The 18,569-nt window shown below is 46.8% G+C and overlaps 1 protein-coding gene across 1 annotated transcript in view; it reads left to right on the forward strand.

Annotated features, from left to right (window-relative positions):
• Positions 1–1,146: 1,146 nt before the first annotated feature.
• LOC136572677 (cytochrome P450 3A24-like) overlaps positions 1,147–18,569 on the forward strand; it is a 43,910-nt gene continuing 26,487 nt past the window's right edge. The window contains exons 1-5 of the mRNA XM_066573488.1: positions 1,147–1,363; positions 5,673–5,766; positions 16,781–16,833; positions 17,486–17,585; positions 17,674–17,787. Coding sequence (XP_066429585.1) covers positions 1,293–1,363; positions 5,673–5,766; positions 16,781–16,833; positions 17,486–17,585; positions 17,674–17,787 — 432 coding nt within the window. The 5' untranslated portion in view covers positions 1,147–1,292. The remainder of the gene's footprint in view (positions 1,364–5,672; positions 5,767–16,780; positions 16,834–17,485; positions 17,586–17,673; positions 17,788–18,569) is intronic.

Consider the following 18,569-nt stretch of genomic DNA (forward strand, 5'->3'; position numbering starts at 1 on the left):
TTTTTTTTTTTTTACACTTTTTTCAACTTTTTAAAATTTTTACATGATTGCTGTTATCTATTGGATAGCAGTGATCATGTGACCGGAAACTGCATACAGCGGCTCCCGGTGACAGCTCCCTGCTCTTGGCTACTTATTCTAGCCGGAAGAAGGGAGCTTTTAAATTTCCTGGGCCTCCCGGCCCTCTGCGCATGTGCGTAACGTAGTGCTATCTGGCACGCATGCGCAGACACTGGTGCCAGGTCCTGCAGGATCAGAACGCCAGTGGACATCGTGGAGGATGGGGGTGAGTACTCTCAGATCCCCTTACGAATCCGATCCATAATGAAATTTTAACTTTTATTTATTTTACATTCACTTTAATGCGGTCGCTAGTATCTGGTGCATACCGGCGATCGTGTCACCGGGGAAGGGGTCCTGCGGCCCAGGATGACAGCAACAGGATGCCGGCTACCTCCGGTAACCGAAAGCCTGGAGCTGTCACGTCCAGAGCCAGCAGGCCTTTAATCCCCAGAGGATGCATGTTTTTACGTCCTCTTTGAATAAAGCCCAGCAGGCTAGTATGTAAAAAGGAAATGGGCTGGTCACTGAAGGTTTCATTATAATCGTCCCGTGTAAAAGGGCTTTTAGGCCTCATGTCTACAGGTACGCATGGTGGCATCCCGCAGCAGTTTCCACTCGTGCCCGCAACTGTGAGGCCAAAAATGACAGCATACTCACGCCTCCGGATGCTGCGGGGCTCCGACGCGGTGGGATCTTCTTTCACGCGGACAAATTGCGGCCGTCTGCATAGGATTGCGTTTTGTAATGCAATCCTATGCAGGCGGGCACAAGCGGAATTTCCGCCCGTGTGCAGGGGGCCTAAATTGGACCTCCAGCTACGTCTCTGTAATAACTGCCCCCTCTTGCCATACACTAGGCATAACACAGTATATCAGTTTTGCCTTGTGTGTTCCCTTCATGCATGAATTAATAAAGGATCAGGAAGTGTGGCGCTTAGACAAGGCTTGTGTAAAGAGTCTGACATTGATTTGCAGCAATGCTGTCAGCCAATAGGTGAGGCTGCAGAGGTATTGTTCCATCCTCCCTATTTAAATAAATAAAATGAATGGCAAGATACGCTCTGGGTTCTCTGTTGTTTGATCACTCCTGCAGATCAGTGTCACTACAGGGTGGAGTGCGGTTTACTACAGCAGCTCCAGTGCATAGAGCCAGAAGTGTAGGAAGACCATCAAGAAGAAGGGACAGAACTAGTAAACACAAGAGAGGGCAACATCTCAGGAGGATCAAGCATGAACATCATCCCAGATTTTTCCAAGGAATCATGGATCCTGCTCCTCGTTCTGCTGGCACTTCTCACTTAGTAAGATTTCTATCATTCTCTCTCATAGTCTTTTGTCTTTGTTCCTTTCAGACAGATAATAAGTGAAGGGTCTTGATCCTCCATGCAATCCTCATCCATGACTGTGATACAAGTAAACACACAGCTCTGCCCCCACCTACTCCTGCAGCTGAGACCCCTGAGATCAGAAGTAGTGTACTAAACCTAAACATGTACTATGTTACAAAGTTACTGCATATCTTGTGTGCTGCTAAATAATCATCATAATCATCTACTGCCCTTAATAACATGTATATATAAGAATGTACAACAGGGAAATCATTACTACGGTACCAGCACGGTGCTTTAACCAAGACCTTAAAGGGGTTGTACCAGAATTACTAGTTATTCCCTATCAGCGCCTGCCACATGGCTTTTCTAGTCACTCGAGGGATTTTGACTACCAGCCTCTTCAGAAATATGTTGTCAGCCTAATAGCTTCCTCTTTCTTCTACGTCCAACAGTGTAGCCAGTGATCCTGTAACTGTGAAGTATACTTACAACTGTGTCTCTTCTATCCTTTTCCTTGTTTCTGCCAGGCAATCATCTATTCTCTTAAAGAGTGCTTGCAGTTGTTTTCTTTAAAAGTTCAGAATAGGTGATTTTAAGCAATTTTGCAATAGGTTTTATCAATCTGTTCTGTACATTTTTCTTAAATAACACTGTTCTGCTATGTAGCTAACTGAATATGCCGCTGAAAAATCTGTCTTCACCTTGCTGTATAACAGTAGAGGGCGCTATATCCAGATGTGTCTGCACCTGTTCTCTGTAGATCAGATGCAGACACTACTGTACGGTCATGTATAACAGTGTACGAAGGGTCTCTACTAGATATACTTTATTTTCAGTAAGGCTCTGGCCACACTCTGCCTCCCCTTCACTCGCTTCCGATGTATTATGCTGCTCTCCCCCCTCTTATACTGCCGCCATTCCTCGACATCCACACTACTCTACAAACGACATCTTCCTTCACAAAGTACCCGCATACCTTCTGAGCCGATGTGATGACTGGAGCACAATGTATCAGGTTGTAACGTAGTAGCTTACAACCGATGCAGTCCTGTTGGTACATTGGGTCAGGCTCAGCCCCTTCTAAACATGTGCAGGATGGGACTAGAGCATGCACAGAACATCCTGCTGTCTTGTGAGCAGACTTATCGGACTCCTCTGTGCATGCGCCAATCCCGAACTGACTTCCAGGACATTGGTGGGTTCACAGGCTTGTGGATGACAAAGGGAATGTCATCCACATCAATCAACATCAAAGGGTTTGGGTTACAGAGGAGACCTAGCTGGACCATTCAGATCAAATTAGCATATGGTGGTGGGACTTTTAAAAAGTGCTTTTCCACAGCTATGCAGAGGGAATGGCTACTAAAAGACATTTATTAGGCTTCATTATTTACTCATGTAGTGCAGAGCATTTAGCAGGGTGAAACCTGGTGATACCTTTAACAATGACTTACCAACATCTACAAGACTAAACCACTGCTCTAGGAGTCTACAAGGAGCCTTAGCAGGAACTATACTCTTTGATGTTCCAGTCGGATCTCAATGTGTCCGGTTAAACCAAAGTGGATATTCCTATAAATCTTACAATATGTATTGTGACCACATGTAAAAGTATAAAATAAACTTCACTTACTACAGTGTTTGCCTAAAGGGTGTAAGGTAGTAAGACTGATGTCAACTGGGACGGATCCCGCATGTGGCAGCCCGCAGCGGAATCCATCATCTGTATATAACTGTCTGTTCTGCATCTTCTCTGTACTGCGGATGGTCCACATGGCTTCTCCCGCGATGCCACTGCGGAAGGGCCGTGGCTCGGTTGGCTTCCATTGATTTTAATGGAAGCTATGCACATGGGACAGCACGCAAAAAAATAGAACATGCTGTGATTTTTCCTCCGCAAGTGGAAATCGCAATTGATTTCCGCTTGTGTATAGGAAAAAACGCTTTTCCATAGCATGCTATGGGTGGTATTTGCTGCGGAATCCGGAAGCGGATGCCTGCTCCAGATTCCGCAATGCAAATCCGGCAATATGCAGGCGGCCCAAAGCAACCCTCTGCTTTTGGTACAAAATTCAGTCCTAGGGCAAGAGGAATAGGGGTGTATATATTGCCTGCCACCCTTCCGAATCTCCAGTTCTAGACCATCAAAGATGGCTGCATCAATTTTCTAATAGTCACTGTGCAGTGCCCTTTGATTGGCTAGTGCTGATAGCGTGATCAGCTCTGGAAATCAAAGAGCAGGTGTGGAAAGGCGCTTGGTTGGTTATGGTGACGGGGGTCTGCTCTCTTCTTCTGCAGGTGGAAGTTCCCTGAGTTCCGCCTGGCAGATCCCGCACAAACGGGCTCCATGTGGCGTTATAAATGGGTGTTGTGGAATATATTTAATATTCCTATTAATTTGTTCGTGATGCCAGCACTTTACAGCACAAAATGAAATGGGTGATGAATAAATTACACCAAGCCAGGGTTTAGTAATATAAACATAATTAATTATTCTCTTTTGTTTTTCTTCTTTTTCCTTTCTTTTGTAACAGAGATGATAACAAAAATTAAATGGATATACAGTACAGTCATTCCACAGCACTTATACACTTTTACCAAATCCACAAACTGGTGACCTATATGTATGGACTTCCCTTTTATAGCCTTGCAATTGGGCCTCCTAACAAATAGTCTCCAGGGAAATCCCAATAAGTGACGGTATATAGGAAGGGGGGTTTTATTGGTACTTATTCCTCTTCAGTGAATACCTGTTCTCTTTCCCTCAGGGCTCAGCACTATCACTCCATTGTAGGGACTGTAAGTCACCGCAGGGTCTGGTGGCTCTCCAGTCGAGTTTTTCCGACATTCTGCCACTCACATTGTATGCAGGATTTCTTTTTCTTTCCTCTCGTGCACTGTTCTGGTCTATCCAGGGAATGGGCGCTCCAATCACAGGCTGTAAGGACTGTTGATGTAGAACCACTGTGTCAACCTACCGGGTAGGTAAAGATCCAATCCAGCATGGCTAATAGCCAACCCCAGAGTGGGAGGTAAGATACCAGATGAACAGACCCATATATGGATGGAAACTAGGGAAGGTATCTTGCCCTGAACTGATAACCAGGAGAGGGAGACCCCTGCCTATAGGCGGAGCACTGGTCCAGATAAGGTCCAAATACCTCAAAATAGAGCAAATGCTTTGTGGAACCCATTTTTGGCCACTACACAGATATAGTACATTGCTCTTGTAACATTACCAATGCACTATGAGACCTAAAACAAGATCTGCAACCAGTGGATCAAAAGGGATAACAAAGAAGAACAACTGCAGGCAATTTTTATTTACAGCAGAAATCTGAGGCTGATTCTTGGATTTCTGCAGCAGATTTGCATGGTATTAGTGTATCTTGACGCCACCTGAAGTTGAGATGGAGTCAAGATACTGAGTGTTTGACAGGGGGTTGCTCCCCCTGTTCCTGATTGGCTGTCCGGCTGTGTGGCACTCACAGGTCCTGTAGCCACCGGCGTCCCGCATGCATGGAGATACTAGTGTATCCCTGTCCTAACCCTGACAGCTCCTGTAGGCAGCGGCGTCCGGTGTGCAGCAAAGTGACACGCGGCATTGGGGGGGGGGGGAACTATGAGCGCTGCTGCTGTTCAGTTTACCTTGCTGCTGTCCCAGGGAGCGGTGAAGTGCTTGCTCCACGGACACACTGTGGGATACAGCGGTTCCTCCACGCCAGACGACGCTGGCTACAGGAGCTGTGAGGGAAGACAACCGGACAGCCAATCAGGGACAGGGGGCGGCAATCCCCTGCCAAACACTCAGTTTCTTGACTCCACCACAACTTCCAGTGCCGTCAAGATACACTAATACCGATTTGCATTATTAAATGCCACACATTCATGGTAGGAAATGTCATGTCTTTCCTTTTTTTAACCACAATGAGGATTTAAAATCTGTATGTGGAAAATTCTGCACTTTATGAACTTCCATTGAAAATAATAGGTTTCGGAAGCCATGAGGATTCCATCACTAATTTCGTCGTGTAATCCGCTTACACATTCCTCAGTGTGAACGAGGCCAAAGATTTGTGAATATTCAATTTGTAACCCATATAATATTATGATCAGAAATGATTGGACAAATGTTTAGATGCGGACTGTTTGGATTGGATACTGGGGGCAGCATTTCCTTTGTTACATATTAATGGTAGTCTGATTAATGTGATAAAGTCCCTTGTCTTTGTGTATAATAAAAAAAAAATCACAATAATAAAACACATTTTTTTTCCAGTTATGCGATCTGGCCATATGGAGTATTCAAAAAATATGGAATACCCGGTCCTAAGCCCCTCCCTTTTTTGGGAACTTTTCTGGAAAGCAAAGACGTAAGTTGAAAGATGCATCATCTGATAAAAGGTTTTATTTTAATTACCATTTATATAAACTCATGTTTCATGTTTTGTTAATTAAAAAATATACAATTCATTAATCTCTTGAGGACAGGACTACTTTAAGGCCTATTCAGACATGCTTATATCGGATGGTTTTTAACGCCTGGCTGATATACGCTGTCCCTCCCACTCACCAACTCTCTGCTTCTCTCCTCCCCTCCCAGCAATTTGCAATGGGAGTGGGCGGGGCGGAGCTAAGCTTCTGCCCCCCCTTCCCGCCCCTTGTTCATAGCCAGCAATGGGAGTGGGCGGGACAGAGTGGAGCTTGGCTCTGCCCCTGCCCCTCCCCTTCCCATTGCAAACGCAGGAATGGAGGAGAAAGGCAGAGAGGCGGTGAGTGAGAGGGAATGGGTCACTATTTAGATGGAAACGTATATCGGCCGGCTGTGAAAACGCTGGCCGATATACACTCTTGGGAATAAGCCCTTAAATTGTATTTGTACTTTCTAAAAAATTTTCAGTTTTGTAAGTACAGTTATGCTTTAAGGGCTCGGTCGGTCACACGGAGTATATTCGTGTAGCTAACTTACATGTGCAAAAGAATTGCAACAAGTAGAACCAATGGTTTCCTATGAAAACATTCAGACGAAGGAATTTTAGCTGCACAAAAAACTCGCACCTAAAAGGAAAGGACATCAGTGAATGAAATTCACGCAATCCAAATTTCCTGCTGCATTAAAAGATAGGACCTGACCTATCTTTGGTGCGTGATGTGCAGGTCTGCGCATGCGCAGACGACCTGTGCGGCGCGAGCACGCTGGAGCGGCCCCTTCAACGGGACAGAAGAGGCAGACTGCGCAAGCGCGTCTAAATCAGCCAGGAGAAGGATTCAGTCGGCGCCATGGAGACGGGAACACCAACACAGGGGGGTAAGTATATAACGTCTGTATGGCCAATATTTAATGCACGATGTATATTACAAAGTGCATGTATATGGCCATACAGAAGTGTTTACCTTTACTTCATTTTGCAGGACAACCCCTTTAAGTATTTTCGTTTTCACTAGCTTTTTCCTATAAAGCTATAAATTATAGTCAATGGAAACTCCTGCAAAACACACACCTATGTCCTACCTTTTTTAGATGTCCCCTGTTTTGCGCTTCAAATTCTGCACATATGAACGCTTCTATAGGAACCGATTGGTTCTTTTAGAAGCGTGCAGTATGCGCGCGCAAAACACACGCTCGTCTGGCCGAGCCCTTAGGATGGTGCAAGACAATTTTTTTTAAAATTGATCCTGGCCTGCTAAAACAATAAAGGCCGAAGCTTTGTGTTTCTGTGCTTGATCGGTATCCATATTAAGGATTAGAGGTTATTATCATTGGTCTATACAGAGTTTTACTGACAAATTTTATTTACCTACAACAAATATGCTGATTGACTAAAGGCCCATTTAGACAGAACGATTATCGCTCAAAAGATGTCTTCTGAGTGATAAACGTTGTGTCCATTTACAGCACAAGGTGATCACTCAAAAGGTTCAGCGATCACCTTGCACTCCGAGCGGGGGATGCAGAAGACAAGCGGCGCTGCTTGTCTTCTGCATCCAGCTGTTTCCCGCTCGGAGCGCCTGCCTGTTTTGCAGCCGAGCGCTCCGAGCGGAAGATGCAGAAGACAAGCAGGGCCGCTTGTCTTCTGCATCCAGCTGTTCTCTGCTCGGAGCGCCCGGCTGTTATACAGCCGAGCACTCCGAGTGGGGTATGAAGAACGCAAATGGATAGCTGTGTTCTTCATCCCCCGCCTGTGTTCATGAAGTGGGATACAGCTGATATAATAGTATCAGCTGTATCCCGCTGTGAATCGCTGATAAGGCTCATCGTTGTCTTTTAGCATTGTGAAAGACAACTATGAGCAACTGCTTAATGAAAACTGCATGATGTCAGTGCAGTTAGACACAATGATTGTCACTCAAAAGACGGCTTTTGAGCAAATTTTGAGCGATAAATTGTGTCTAAATGGGCCTTAAGAACTTCAACCTTCAACATCTCTGACATTGTGGATAACGAATCTAGTTGCACCATAGGCAGCATGATTAATGTTTCAATGGGGTTGTCCAAAACGTTGAAAACAATATAACAGTTCTGAGCTGCGCATAGATAGAACTGCTTAGTAGTGAAGCTAATCTGGCGCTGTAAATGTAACACGCTGTACCCAGTATGTTACTGCAAGCCATAAATTAGAATCCTGATTTGACCTTTAACCAGGCTACACTCAGTAATCAGAATTTAATGAACATACAATAGATAGTAAGATACAGTTTCATGATTAACCTAAAACACAACAGATGCAGCCAGTAGTAAGAACGAAGCAAATGTAAGGCCGGACTAACCAGACCGGATGTGGAATCTGCTGCGTGCCTCCCATTCATTTGATTGAACTGCATATTACAGCAGATCACACACTTGCGGAATCCGCAATTCAAATCCAGTCTTGTGAGACGAGCCTAAATATTAAGCCCCATTTACACGGAATGATTGTTGCTTACAATTTGCTCAACTGAATGAAAGTGCGTAATAATTGTTACATCAAAATGTGAGCCATCGCTCACTTTTCTTTTGATTGTGCTCAGTTTCAACCTGCTTAAAAATCATCGCCAGTTCGATCACTTCTCGTTAAGTCTGAACACTCCCCTCTCAGTGTTTTACATACTGTACTTCCCCGAAATTAATACCTTGTCTTATGTTAATTTTTGTCTCAAAAGAGGCACAGGGTTTTATTTTTGAAGGGTGTCTTTTACTCTCCTATAAGCTGCCGTCCGGAACCCTCCTGCTGGCCTCCAGCGCTCTGGCAGGCTTCCGTGCAGTCCTCAGCAATGACAAAGCATCACTTGCTGGTAACAGGGTTTGTAAACCCCGCCTCCAGTAAGTGATTTTTCTTGCGGGAGTCCTGTGGGAGGGTCCGGATGGCGCCTGCTAGGTAAGTATTGGTTTTTTACTCATGTAGTGTAGCTAGGGTTTATTTTTAGGGTAGGGCTTATATTTCAAGTCCCCCCTAAAACCACGGTTGGGCTTATTATCAACGTAGGTCTTATTTTCGGGAAAACATGGTAGAATGTGAGCAGGGAAAAATAAGGTGCACTGTTCAGACACAATCTTCTGTGTCTGGCAATTATGGGCGTTGGCATATTCTCTCTGTTCCCTGAGCTTATATTCACTCTCTTCCAGCACTCTCAGGTTTAATAGCTTCTGGTCTCCTGTTCAGCTGATGCTCCTTTTCTAATCAGCGTCCTATATAGCTGCCCTAGGCCTTTCAGACCTCGCTGCAGTGCTGATGAGAGTTTGTTCCCTTCACGTCCAGCTGCTGCTTCGGCAGTTACCTTGCTACCTTGAGTTCCGCTTGTGCTCTGTGTTCCTCGTTCGTGTACTCTGTAGTCTGTTGTTCCCATTGAGCGTTTCTCTGTTTATCCTTGTCTGCTTCTTCTTCCTTTGTTTCTTTACTCCCCAGTGTTGTTCTATCTTTGTCTTACAGTTGTTCTGGCCCGCTAGGGTAAGTCAGCTCCTAGAGGAAGACCGTGGGGTCATCCTTATCGGGACGAGTGCTCCACTTATAGGCAGGGGTTTCCCTCTCCTGGTTATCAGTTCAGAGCAAGATACCTTCCCTAGTTTCCATCTATATACGGGGCTGATCATCTGGTATCTTACCTCCCACGCTGGGGTTGGCTCTCAGCCATGCTGGATCGGATCTTCACCTACCCGGTAGGTTAACACAGTGGTTCTACATCCACAGTCCTTACAGAAGTGATCGAGAAGTGACTCCATACAGTCTGCATGAGCTTGAACAACTAGCGGTGACGTCACTCGCTCGTGCGCTCATTCAAATGAGAATCAACCCATATAAAAGTGGCATTAGGCTGCCTTTACACATAGCGTAAATGTTGCGGAATTTCCACTCTGGACTTTGCTGCAGAAATTCCACAGTGTTTGATTTCAATCGGTTAGTTCATATGCGCATATTTCTGTGCATTCCTGTTGCACAAAAAACCATGCAGCATGCTCTATTTTCCTGCTTATTTGCACACCAAATGTCCCCATCAAAGTCAATGGGGAGGCACAAATACGTGCCCAATCTGCAAGGGGATTTGTGATACGCTGCTGATTCCAATAGAGAAACAACTCATCTGGAACTCATTAGACTAACTAGTAATTATGAGGACATTATAGTAGCAGTGTTTCTGGTGGCACATCACACATAGTAGCTTGATTACCACACAAGACAAACACAGCTTTGCTCCTCCCACATCAGTGACATCACCACAGGTCCTTTAGCCCACCAAATCTCTGTGGTGGAGGAAGGTCAGTGTGTTCTGTCAGGACTGCTGAGTTGTGTAGGAAATTATAGTACCCATGTTTCTTGTGGCGCAATGGCGCCACCCAGTTCTGCTACATGGTACATGCATTATGATCCCCACACATCACATCCAGCAGCTTGATTACCACACAAGATAAACACAACTTGGCTCCTCCCACAGCAGTGACATTACCACAGGTCCTTCAGCCCACCGGATCTCTGTGGTGGAGGAAGGTCAGTGTGTTCTGTCAGGACTGCTGAGTTGTGTCTGACATAATAGCGGTTTAGTTGTATTCTCATTTTGTTATTTTTGGCCTACCCTTTTCAAGAGCCCCAACTGTGTTGTTCTTTTGTCGGTCAGACTCTGTGTTTTATATATGTTGTAGGACCTTCAATGATGTCACCAGGGGGCAGAGCGATGACATCACCAAGGGTGCAGCATAAGAATCATTCACACACACACACAAATACATACATACATACTCATAGACAAGTGGTTGTTAGTAGAGATGAGCGAGCACCAAAATGCTCGGGTGCTCGTTACTCGAGACGAATTTTTCGCGATGCTCGAGGGTTCGTTTCGAGTAACGAACCCCATTGAAGTCAATGGGCGACTCGAGCATTTTTGTATATCGCCGATGCTCGCTAAGGTTTTCATTTGTGAAAATCGGGGCAATTCAAGAAAGTGATGGGAACGACACAGAAACGGATAGGGCAGGCGAGGGGCTACATGTTGGGCTGCATATGAAGTTCCCAGGTCCCACTATTAAGCCACAATAGCAGCAAGAGTGGCCCCCCCCAACAACTTTTACATCTGAAAAGCCCTCATTAGCAATGCATACCTTAGCTAAGCACCACACTACCTCCAACAAAGCACAATCACTGCCTGCATGACACTCCGCTGCCACTTCTCCTGGGTTACATGCTGCCAAATCCCCCCCCCCACGACCCAGTGTCCACAGCGCACACCAAACTGTCCCTGCCCAGCCTTCAGCTGCCCTCATGCCACGCCACCCTCATGTCTATTTATAAGTGCGTCTGCCACAGGAAAAGCAGGCACACACTGCAGAGGGCTGGCACGGCTAGGCAGCGACCCTCTTTAAAAGGGGCGGGGCGATAGCCCACAATGCTGTACAGAAGCAATGAGAAATCCAATCCTGTGCCACCTCCATCTGGAGCTGCACACGTGGGCATAGCAATGGGGAACCTATGTGCCACACACTATTCATTCTGTCAAGGTGTCTGCATGCCCCAGTCAGACCGCGGTTTTTTATATATAGTCACAGGCAGGTACAACTCCGCAATGGGAATTCCATGTGCACCCACAGCATGGGTGGCTCCCTGGAACCCACCGGCTGTACATAAAAATATCCCATTGCATTGCCCATCACAGCTGAGGTAATAATGTCATGTTTAATGCAGGTGGGCTTCGGCCCACACTGCATGCCCCAGTCAGACTGGGGTTTTTTAGAAGTGGAAACAGATGCATTTACAACTCCCTGTGGACCCACAGCATGGGTGGGTGCCAGGAAGCCACCGGCGGTACATAAATACATCCCATTGCAGTGCCCAACACAGCTGATGTAACGTCAGCTGTAATGCAGGTGGGCTAAAAATTAATTTGATTACACTGTAGGCGAGGGCCCCCAAAAATTGGTGTATCAACAGTACTAATGTACCTCTGAAAAATTGCCCATGCCCAACCAAGAGGGCAGGTGAAACCCATTAATCGGTTTGGTTAATGTGGCTTAATTGGTAACTAGGCCAGGAGGCAGCCCAGTTAAAATAAAAATTGGTTGAGGTGAAAATTTCAACGCTTTAATGAGCATTGAAACGTATAAAAATTGTTTAGAAAAATTATATGACTGAGCCTTGTGGGCCTAAGAAAAATTGCCCGTTCGGCGTGATTATGTGAGGTTTCAGGAGGAGGAGCAGGGGGAGGAGGAGGAGGAATATTATACACAGATAGATGAAGCAAAAAGGTCCCCGTTTTGGATGGTGATAGAGAACGATGCTTCCATCCGCGGGTTCAGCCTACGTATTGCTTAGGTATCGCTGCTGTCCGCTGGTGAAGAAGAGAAGTCTGGGGAAATCCAGACTTTGTTCATCTTTATGAGTGTAAGCCTGTCGGCACTGTCGGTTGACAGATGGGTACGCTTATCCGTGATCATTCCCCCAGCCACACTAAACACACTCTCTGACAAGACGCTAGCCGCAGGACAAGCAAGCACCTCCAGGGCATACAGCGCGAGTTCAGGCCACGTGTCCAGCTTCAAGACCCAGCAGTTGTAGGGGGCAGAGGCGTCACGGAGGACGGTCGTGCGATCGGCTACGTACTCCCTCACCATCCTTTTACAGTGCTCCCGCCAACTCAGCCTTGACTGGGGAGCGGTGACACAGTCTTGCTGGGGAGCCATAAAGCTGTCAAAGGCCTTAGAGAGTGTTCCCCTGCCTGCGCTGTACATGCTGCCTGACCTCTGCGCCTCCCCTGCTACCTGGGCCGCGGAAATGCGCCTTCGGCCACTCGCGCTGTCGGATGGGAAGTTTACCATCAGTTTGTCCACCAGCGCCCTGTGGTATAGCATCATTCTCGAACCCCTTTCCTCTTCGGGTATGAGAGTGGAAAGGCTCTCCTTATACCGTGGGTCGAGCAGTGTGTACACCCAGTAATCCGTAGTGGCCAGAATGCGTGTAACGCGAGGGTCACGAGAAAGGAATCCTAACATGAAGTCAGCCATGTGTGCCAGGGTACCTGTACACAACACATGGCTGTCCTCACTAGGAAGATCACTTTCAGGATCCTCCTCCTCCTCAGGCCATACACGCTGAAAGGATGACAGGCAAGCTGCGTCTGTACCCTCAGCAGTGGGCCAAGCTGTCTCTTCCCCCTCCTCCTCATGCTCCTCCCCCTCCTCCTCCTCCTCCTCTGGCCATACACGCTGAAAGGATGACAGGCAAGCAGCATCTGTCCCCTCAGCAGTGGGCCAAGCTGTCTCTTCCCCCTCCTCCTCATGCTCCTCCCCCTCCTCCTCAACGCGCTGAGATATAGACATGAGGTTGCTCTGACTATCCAGCGACATACTGTCTTCCCCCGCCTCCGTTTCTGATTCCAAAGCGTCTGCCTTTATGCTTTGCAGGGAACTTCTCAAGAGGCATAGCAGAGGAATGGTGATGCTAATGATTGCAGCATCCCCGCTCACCATCTGGGTAGACTCCTCAAAGTTTCCAAGGACCTGGCAGATGGCTGCCAACCAGGCCCACTCTTCTGTAAATAATTGAGGAGGCTGACTCCCACTGCTCCGCCCGTGTTGGAGTTGGTATTCCACTATAGCTCTACGCTGCTCATAGAGTCTGGCCAACATGTGGAGCATAGAGTTCCACTGTGTGGGCACGTCGCACAGCAGTCGGTGCACTGGCAGATTAAACCGATGTTGCAGTGTCCGCAGGGTGGCAGCGTGCGTGTGGGATTTGCGGAAATGTGCGCAGAGCTGGCGCACCTTTCCGAGCAGGTATGACAAGTGGGGGTAGCTTTTCAGAAAGCACTGAACCACCAAATTAAAGACATGGGCCAGGCATGGCACGTGCGTGAGGCTGCCGAGCTGCAGAGCCGCCACCAGGTTACAGCCGTTGTCACACACGACCATGCCCGGTTGGAGGCTCAGCGGCGCAAGCCAGCGGTCCGTCTGCTCTGTCAGACCCTGCAGCAGTTCGTGGGCCATGTGGCTCTTCTCTCCTAAGCTGAGTAGTTTCAGCACGGCCTGCTGACGCTTGCCCACCGCTGTGCTGCCACGCCGCGTTACACCGACTGCTGGCGACGTGCTGCTGCTGACACATCTTGATTGCGAGACAGAGGTTGCGTAGGAGGAGGAGGAGGGTGGTTTAGTGGAGGAAGCATACACCCCCGCAGATACCACCACCGAGCTGTGGCCCGCAATTCTGGGGGTGGGTAGGACGTGAGCGGTCCCAGGCTCTGACTCTGTCCCAGCCTCCACTAAATTCACCCAATGTGCCGTCAGGGAGATATAGTGGCCCTGCCCGCCTGTGCTTGTCCACGTGTCTGTTGTTAAGTGGACCTTGGCAGTAACCGCGTTGGTGAGGGCGCGTACAATGTTGCGGGAGACGTGGTCGTACAGGCCTGGGACGGCACATCGGGAAACGTAGTGCCGACTAACAGCATCTCTAGGCTGATCAATTTGGCAATGTGCACGTTTAACGCTTGAGCGTGCGGGTGCGTGGCGTCGTACTTGCGCTTGCGCTCAAACTGTGGCGCTAGCGATGTCAGGACGCTACGCTGAGAGACATTGCTGGATGGGGCCGAGGACAGCGGAGGTGAGGGTGTGGGTGCAGGCCAGGAGACGGTACTGCCTGTGTCCTCAGAGGGGGGTTGGATCTCAGTGGCAGGTTGGGGCACAGGGGGAGAGGCAGTGGTGCAAACCGGAGGCGGTGAACGGGCATCGTCCCACCTTGTGGGGTGCTTGGCCATCATATGCCTGCGCATGCTGTTGGTGGTGCCTCCCCAGCTGATCTTGGCACGACAAAGGTTGCACACCACTGTTCGTCGGTCGTCAGGCGTCTCTGTGAAAAACTGCCACACCGTAGAGCACCTTGACCTCTGCAGGGTGGCATGGCGCGAGGGGGCGCTTTGGGAACCAGTTGGTGGATTATTCGGTCTGGCCCTGCCTCTACCCCTGGCCACCGCACTGGCTCGGCCTGTGCCCACACCCTGACTTTGGCCTCCGCGTCCTCGCCTGCGTCCACGTCCTCTAGGCCTACCCCTGCCCCTCAGCATGGTGTATTAGCAGTAGTGCAGAAACAGAACGCTGTAATTAAATGTGCCGCTTATTGGCCTGTGCTTGGAGGCTGACTTCGTTTCCGGAACGCCAGGAAATAATTTGGCGCACGGCTGCTGTAACACTTAGCTGGCTGCGTATTTATTTGTAGAACTACTACACCCAGCACACATGGACCCAGAACACTGAGCAGCACAGTGACAGGCAGGCCAAATAGATTTTTTGCCCAATATTTTTTTGAAAAGGACCACTGCGTATATTCAATCAATAATATATGTCTTCTGGCCCTGGAGTGTGTGACAGAACTGCAGAGTGCTGCACTGTTATTAACTGCAACAGAGCGGTGATTTCAGAGCCAGGAAATAATTTGGCGCACGCCTGCTGTAACACTTAGCTGCCTGCGTATTTATTTGTAGAACTACTACACCCAGCACACACGGACCCAGAACACTAAGCACAGTGACAGGCAGGCCAAATAGATTTTTTGCCCAATATTTTTTGACAAAGGACCACTGCGTATATTCAGTCAATAATATATGTCTTCTGGCCCTGCCTACACAATTCTGTCCCTGGAGTATTACTGCAGGGCGCAATGCTCTGCACGGCCGATATACCAAAAAAAAAAAAAGTGCAACACTGCAAAAAGCAGCCTCCACAGTACTGCACACGGTTAGATGTGGCCCTAAGAAGGACCGTTGGGGTTTTTGAAGCCTACAATCACTCCTAACACTCTCCCTGCCTAACCACCACTTCTGTCCCTGTAGTATTACTGCAGGGCGCAATGCTCTGCACGGCCGATATAGCAAAAAAAAAAAAAAGTGCAACACTGCAAAAAGCAGTCTCCACACTACTGCACACGGTTAGATGTGGCCCTAAGAAGGACCGTTGGGGTTCTTGAAGCCTACACTAACTCCTAACACTCTCCCTACAGCAGCTCCAACATGATAGCACTTTCCCTCAGCTAAGTCACAACGCATCTGAGGCGAGCCGCGGGAGGGGCCGATTTTTATACTCGGGTGACACCTGATCTCACCAGCCACTCACTGCAGGGGGGTGGTATAGGGCTTGAACGTCGCAGGGGGAAGTTGTAATGCCTTCCCTGTCTTTCTATTGGCCAGAAAAGCGCGCTAACGTCTCAGAGATGAAAGTGAAAGTAACCCGAACATCGCGTGGTACTCGTCACGAGTAACAAGCATCTCGAACACGCTAATACTCAAACGAGTATCAAGCTCGGACGAGTACGTTCGCTCATCTCTAGTTGTTAGTAATTAGATTAGCCATTTCAGTCAGTGTGTCTTTGATTGCTACGTGCAAATGGATCTGCCTTGCAGCTGCAAAAAGTACAAAAAAAATACTCCAATGTGCGAACTAAAAAGTGTTGCTCATTCTGCAAAAACGCTATACTCATGTGCGTACAAATACAATCGAGTAAAGGGGGGCTTTTAGAGTTATTGCTATGCCATTAGTAATACTAGTAATAATTGTATTATTTCACTCTTAGTCAGTGATTTAGATACTTTTTAGACCACGGTCAGCAATCTATAGACTGAAGACTAGTAATTATTAGGACTTTATAGTACCAGTGTTTCTGATGGCGCAATGCGCCACTTACTAATATAATATTGTGAAAGAGATTGAAGTTGTAAGCACAGGGCTGCTGTTTTAGGACCCGTGAAGATGTCACCATCATGTGATCAGGGTGGGAGCTAAGAGCCCGGTGACTGATCGCATGACGGTGACATCATCACATGTAACTCACACAGTCATGGACAGGTGGTCATTAACAAACTATACAGCTAATGTTGTCCTTAGTTCACATATTATCACTCATTTTATTTTTCATTTGTAAAACATTTTTTATTTATTTTCAGGGGCTTTTTGAATTTGACATGAAGTGTTTCAAAAAATATGGAAAAATATGGGGGTGAGTACAAAAATATAATGTGTTACTATGAAATTATGTGTGTGGATCATTCATAAGTGCAGTGTACTTTCCCATATCTCACAATATCCTGTGCTAAACTGTATACCAGTGGCTGTAAACCAACAGACTGTACACAGAAATCCAAGGTTATCAGCAAAACACACAAATATTTGTTTTGATATTTCTGTACATTATGCAAAAGCCGGATACCGCATACGGGAGCCCGCAGCTGATTCTGACCCTGGCAGCAGCGGCGTCTGTGTGTACCGGTCTTTCTTTCTCTTCATCTGTACTGCGGATGGTCCGCATGGCTCGCGTCATCGCTATGAACACCGAACGCAAATGTGAAACCACCCTAATGTTCATAAATTCTAGATCTCTTTACACTGTAAAATCCCCCGAAAAGTATACCTATTTGTTGTGTGACAGCGCACAATCCGCCATCTTGCTTCAGGTTGCAGATACCAACACAAGTGGCAGCACCCTACAATACAACATCTATTTTCATTAAATTACACACTAAGTGCCCCGTATGTTCATTGTTTTATATTAATAGGAAACATTATTTAACATTTTTGTCCTGTTTCACGTGGATCGGCCCTCTAGTTTTGGTCATCACAATATGTCTGAACAGCTCTATTTTCTGTACCAGGTTCTACGATGGAAGACAGCCAGTACTTGCTGTTATGGACCCAGTAATCATTAAGTCCATTCTCGTTAAGGAATGCTACACTATATTTACAAACAGAAGGGTAAGTCTGCTAATCAAATCCAGTTTTGTTTGCCACTATTTCTGGCAATGATATATATATCATATATATATATTTGCTTTCTTTTTAGGATTTCGGTCTTAATGGCCCAATATCCTTATCAGTGGAAAATGCTACTGATGACCAATGGAAGAGGATACGAACAGTGTTGTCGCCAACATTCACCAGTGGTAAACTTAAGCAGGTAGATTATATAGATGTATCATAAATACAACCATGTTTTTCTTAATCATAGAAGAAGCGAAAAACTAAACTACAGTGTGCCTGGGGTGACATCCTCTCCAATTTCTTATGGGGATCTGTCCAGGAATAGGAAAAAGGATCTGCTATGCTTTCAGACTCAACAACATGTCTGTCCATGGAATGCGTATGATATTGTAGTTGGTTGAGCTGAATTCACTTGAATGGGGATGATATGCAGTATGAGACACGGCCTGTGGACAGAGGTAGTGCTGTTTCTGGAGAAAACAGTAGACCCTTTTCTTTAGTTCTGGACAAAGCCCTTTAAAGGAGTTTTCCTACTAGTATAACTTTTGGCATAAAAATACCGTCCAATATACCATTTATTTATGATTATGTTGAGCGACCGCTGAGACCCAGTGGGCAGTTTATACCAGATTCAGTTGTTTGGCTTGGTCCTAGGAGTCGAACATGGGGAAAACCTGAAGCATTGAATTTGGAAAGTGCCAATCAGACCTCATTCATTATAATGGGGTCTGGATAACTTCAAGGATGTTGTCCTGAATTTCATGCAGCATATTATGCTGTTTCTGCTCCGGAGGCTTCTAATATAGCTTCCAGTGCAGATGTGAACATAGTCATACTTCCCATCCACTCAGGTTGTAGCAAATTTGTCTGTCATAAATTTGTGGTAGTTCCAATTTGAAGAAATATCTTGTACAAAAACACCAGTGATACCTGAATCCAACTATCTATTCCCACCCTATCTACACTATAGATATCACA

The sequence above is a fragment of the Eleutherodactylus coqui genome, chromosome 7 (assembly GCF_035609145.1).
Source record: "Eleutherodactylus coqui strain aEleCoq1 chromosome 7, aEleCoq1.hap1, whole genome shotgun sequence".
Classification (NCBI taxonomy): Eukaryota; Metazoa; Chordata; class Amphibia; order Anura; family Eleutherodactylidae; genus Eleutherodactylus; species Eleutherodactylus coqui.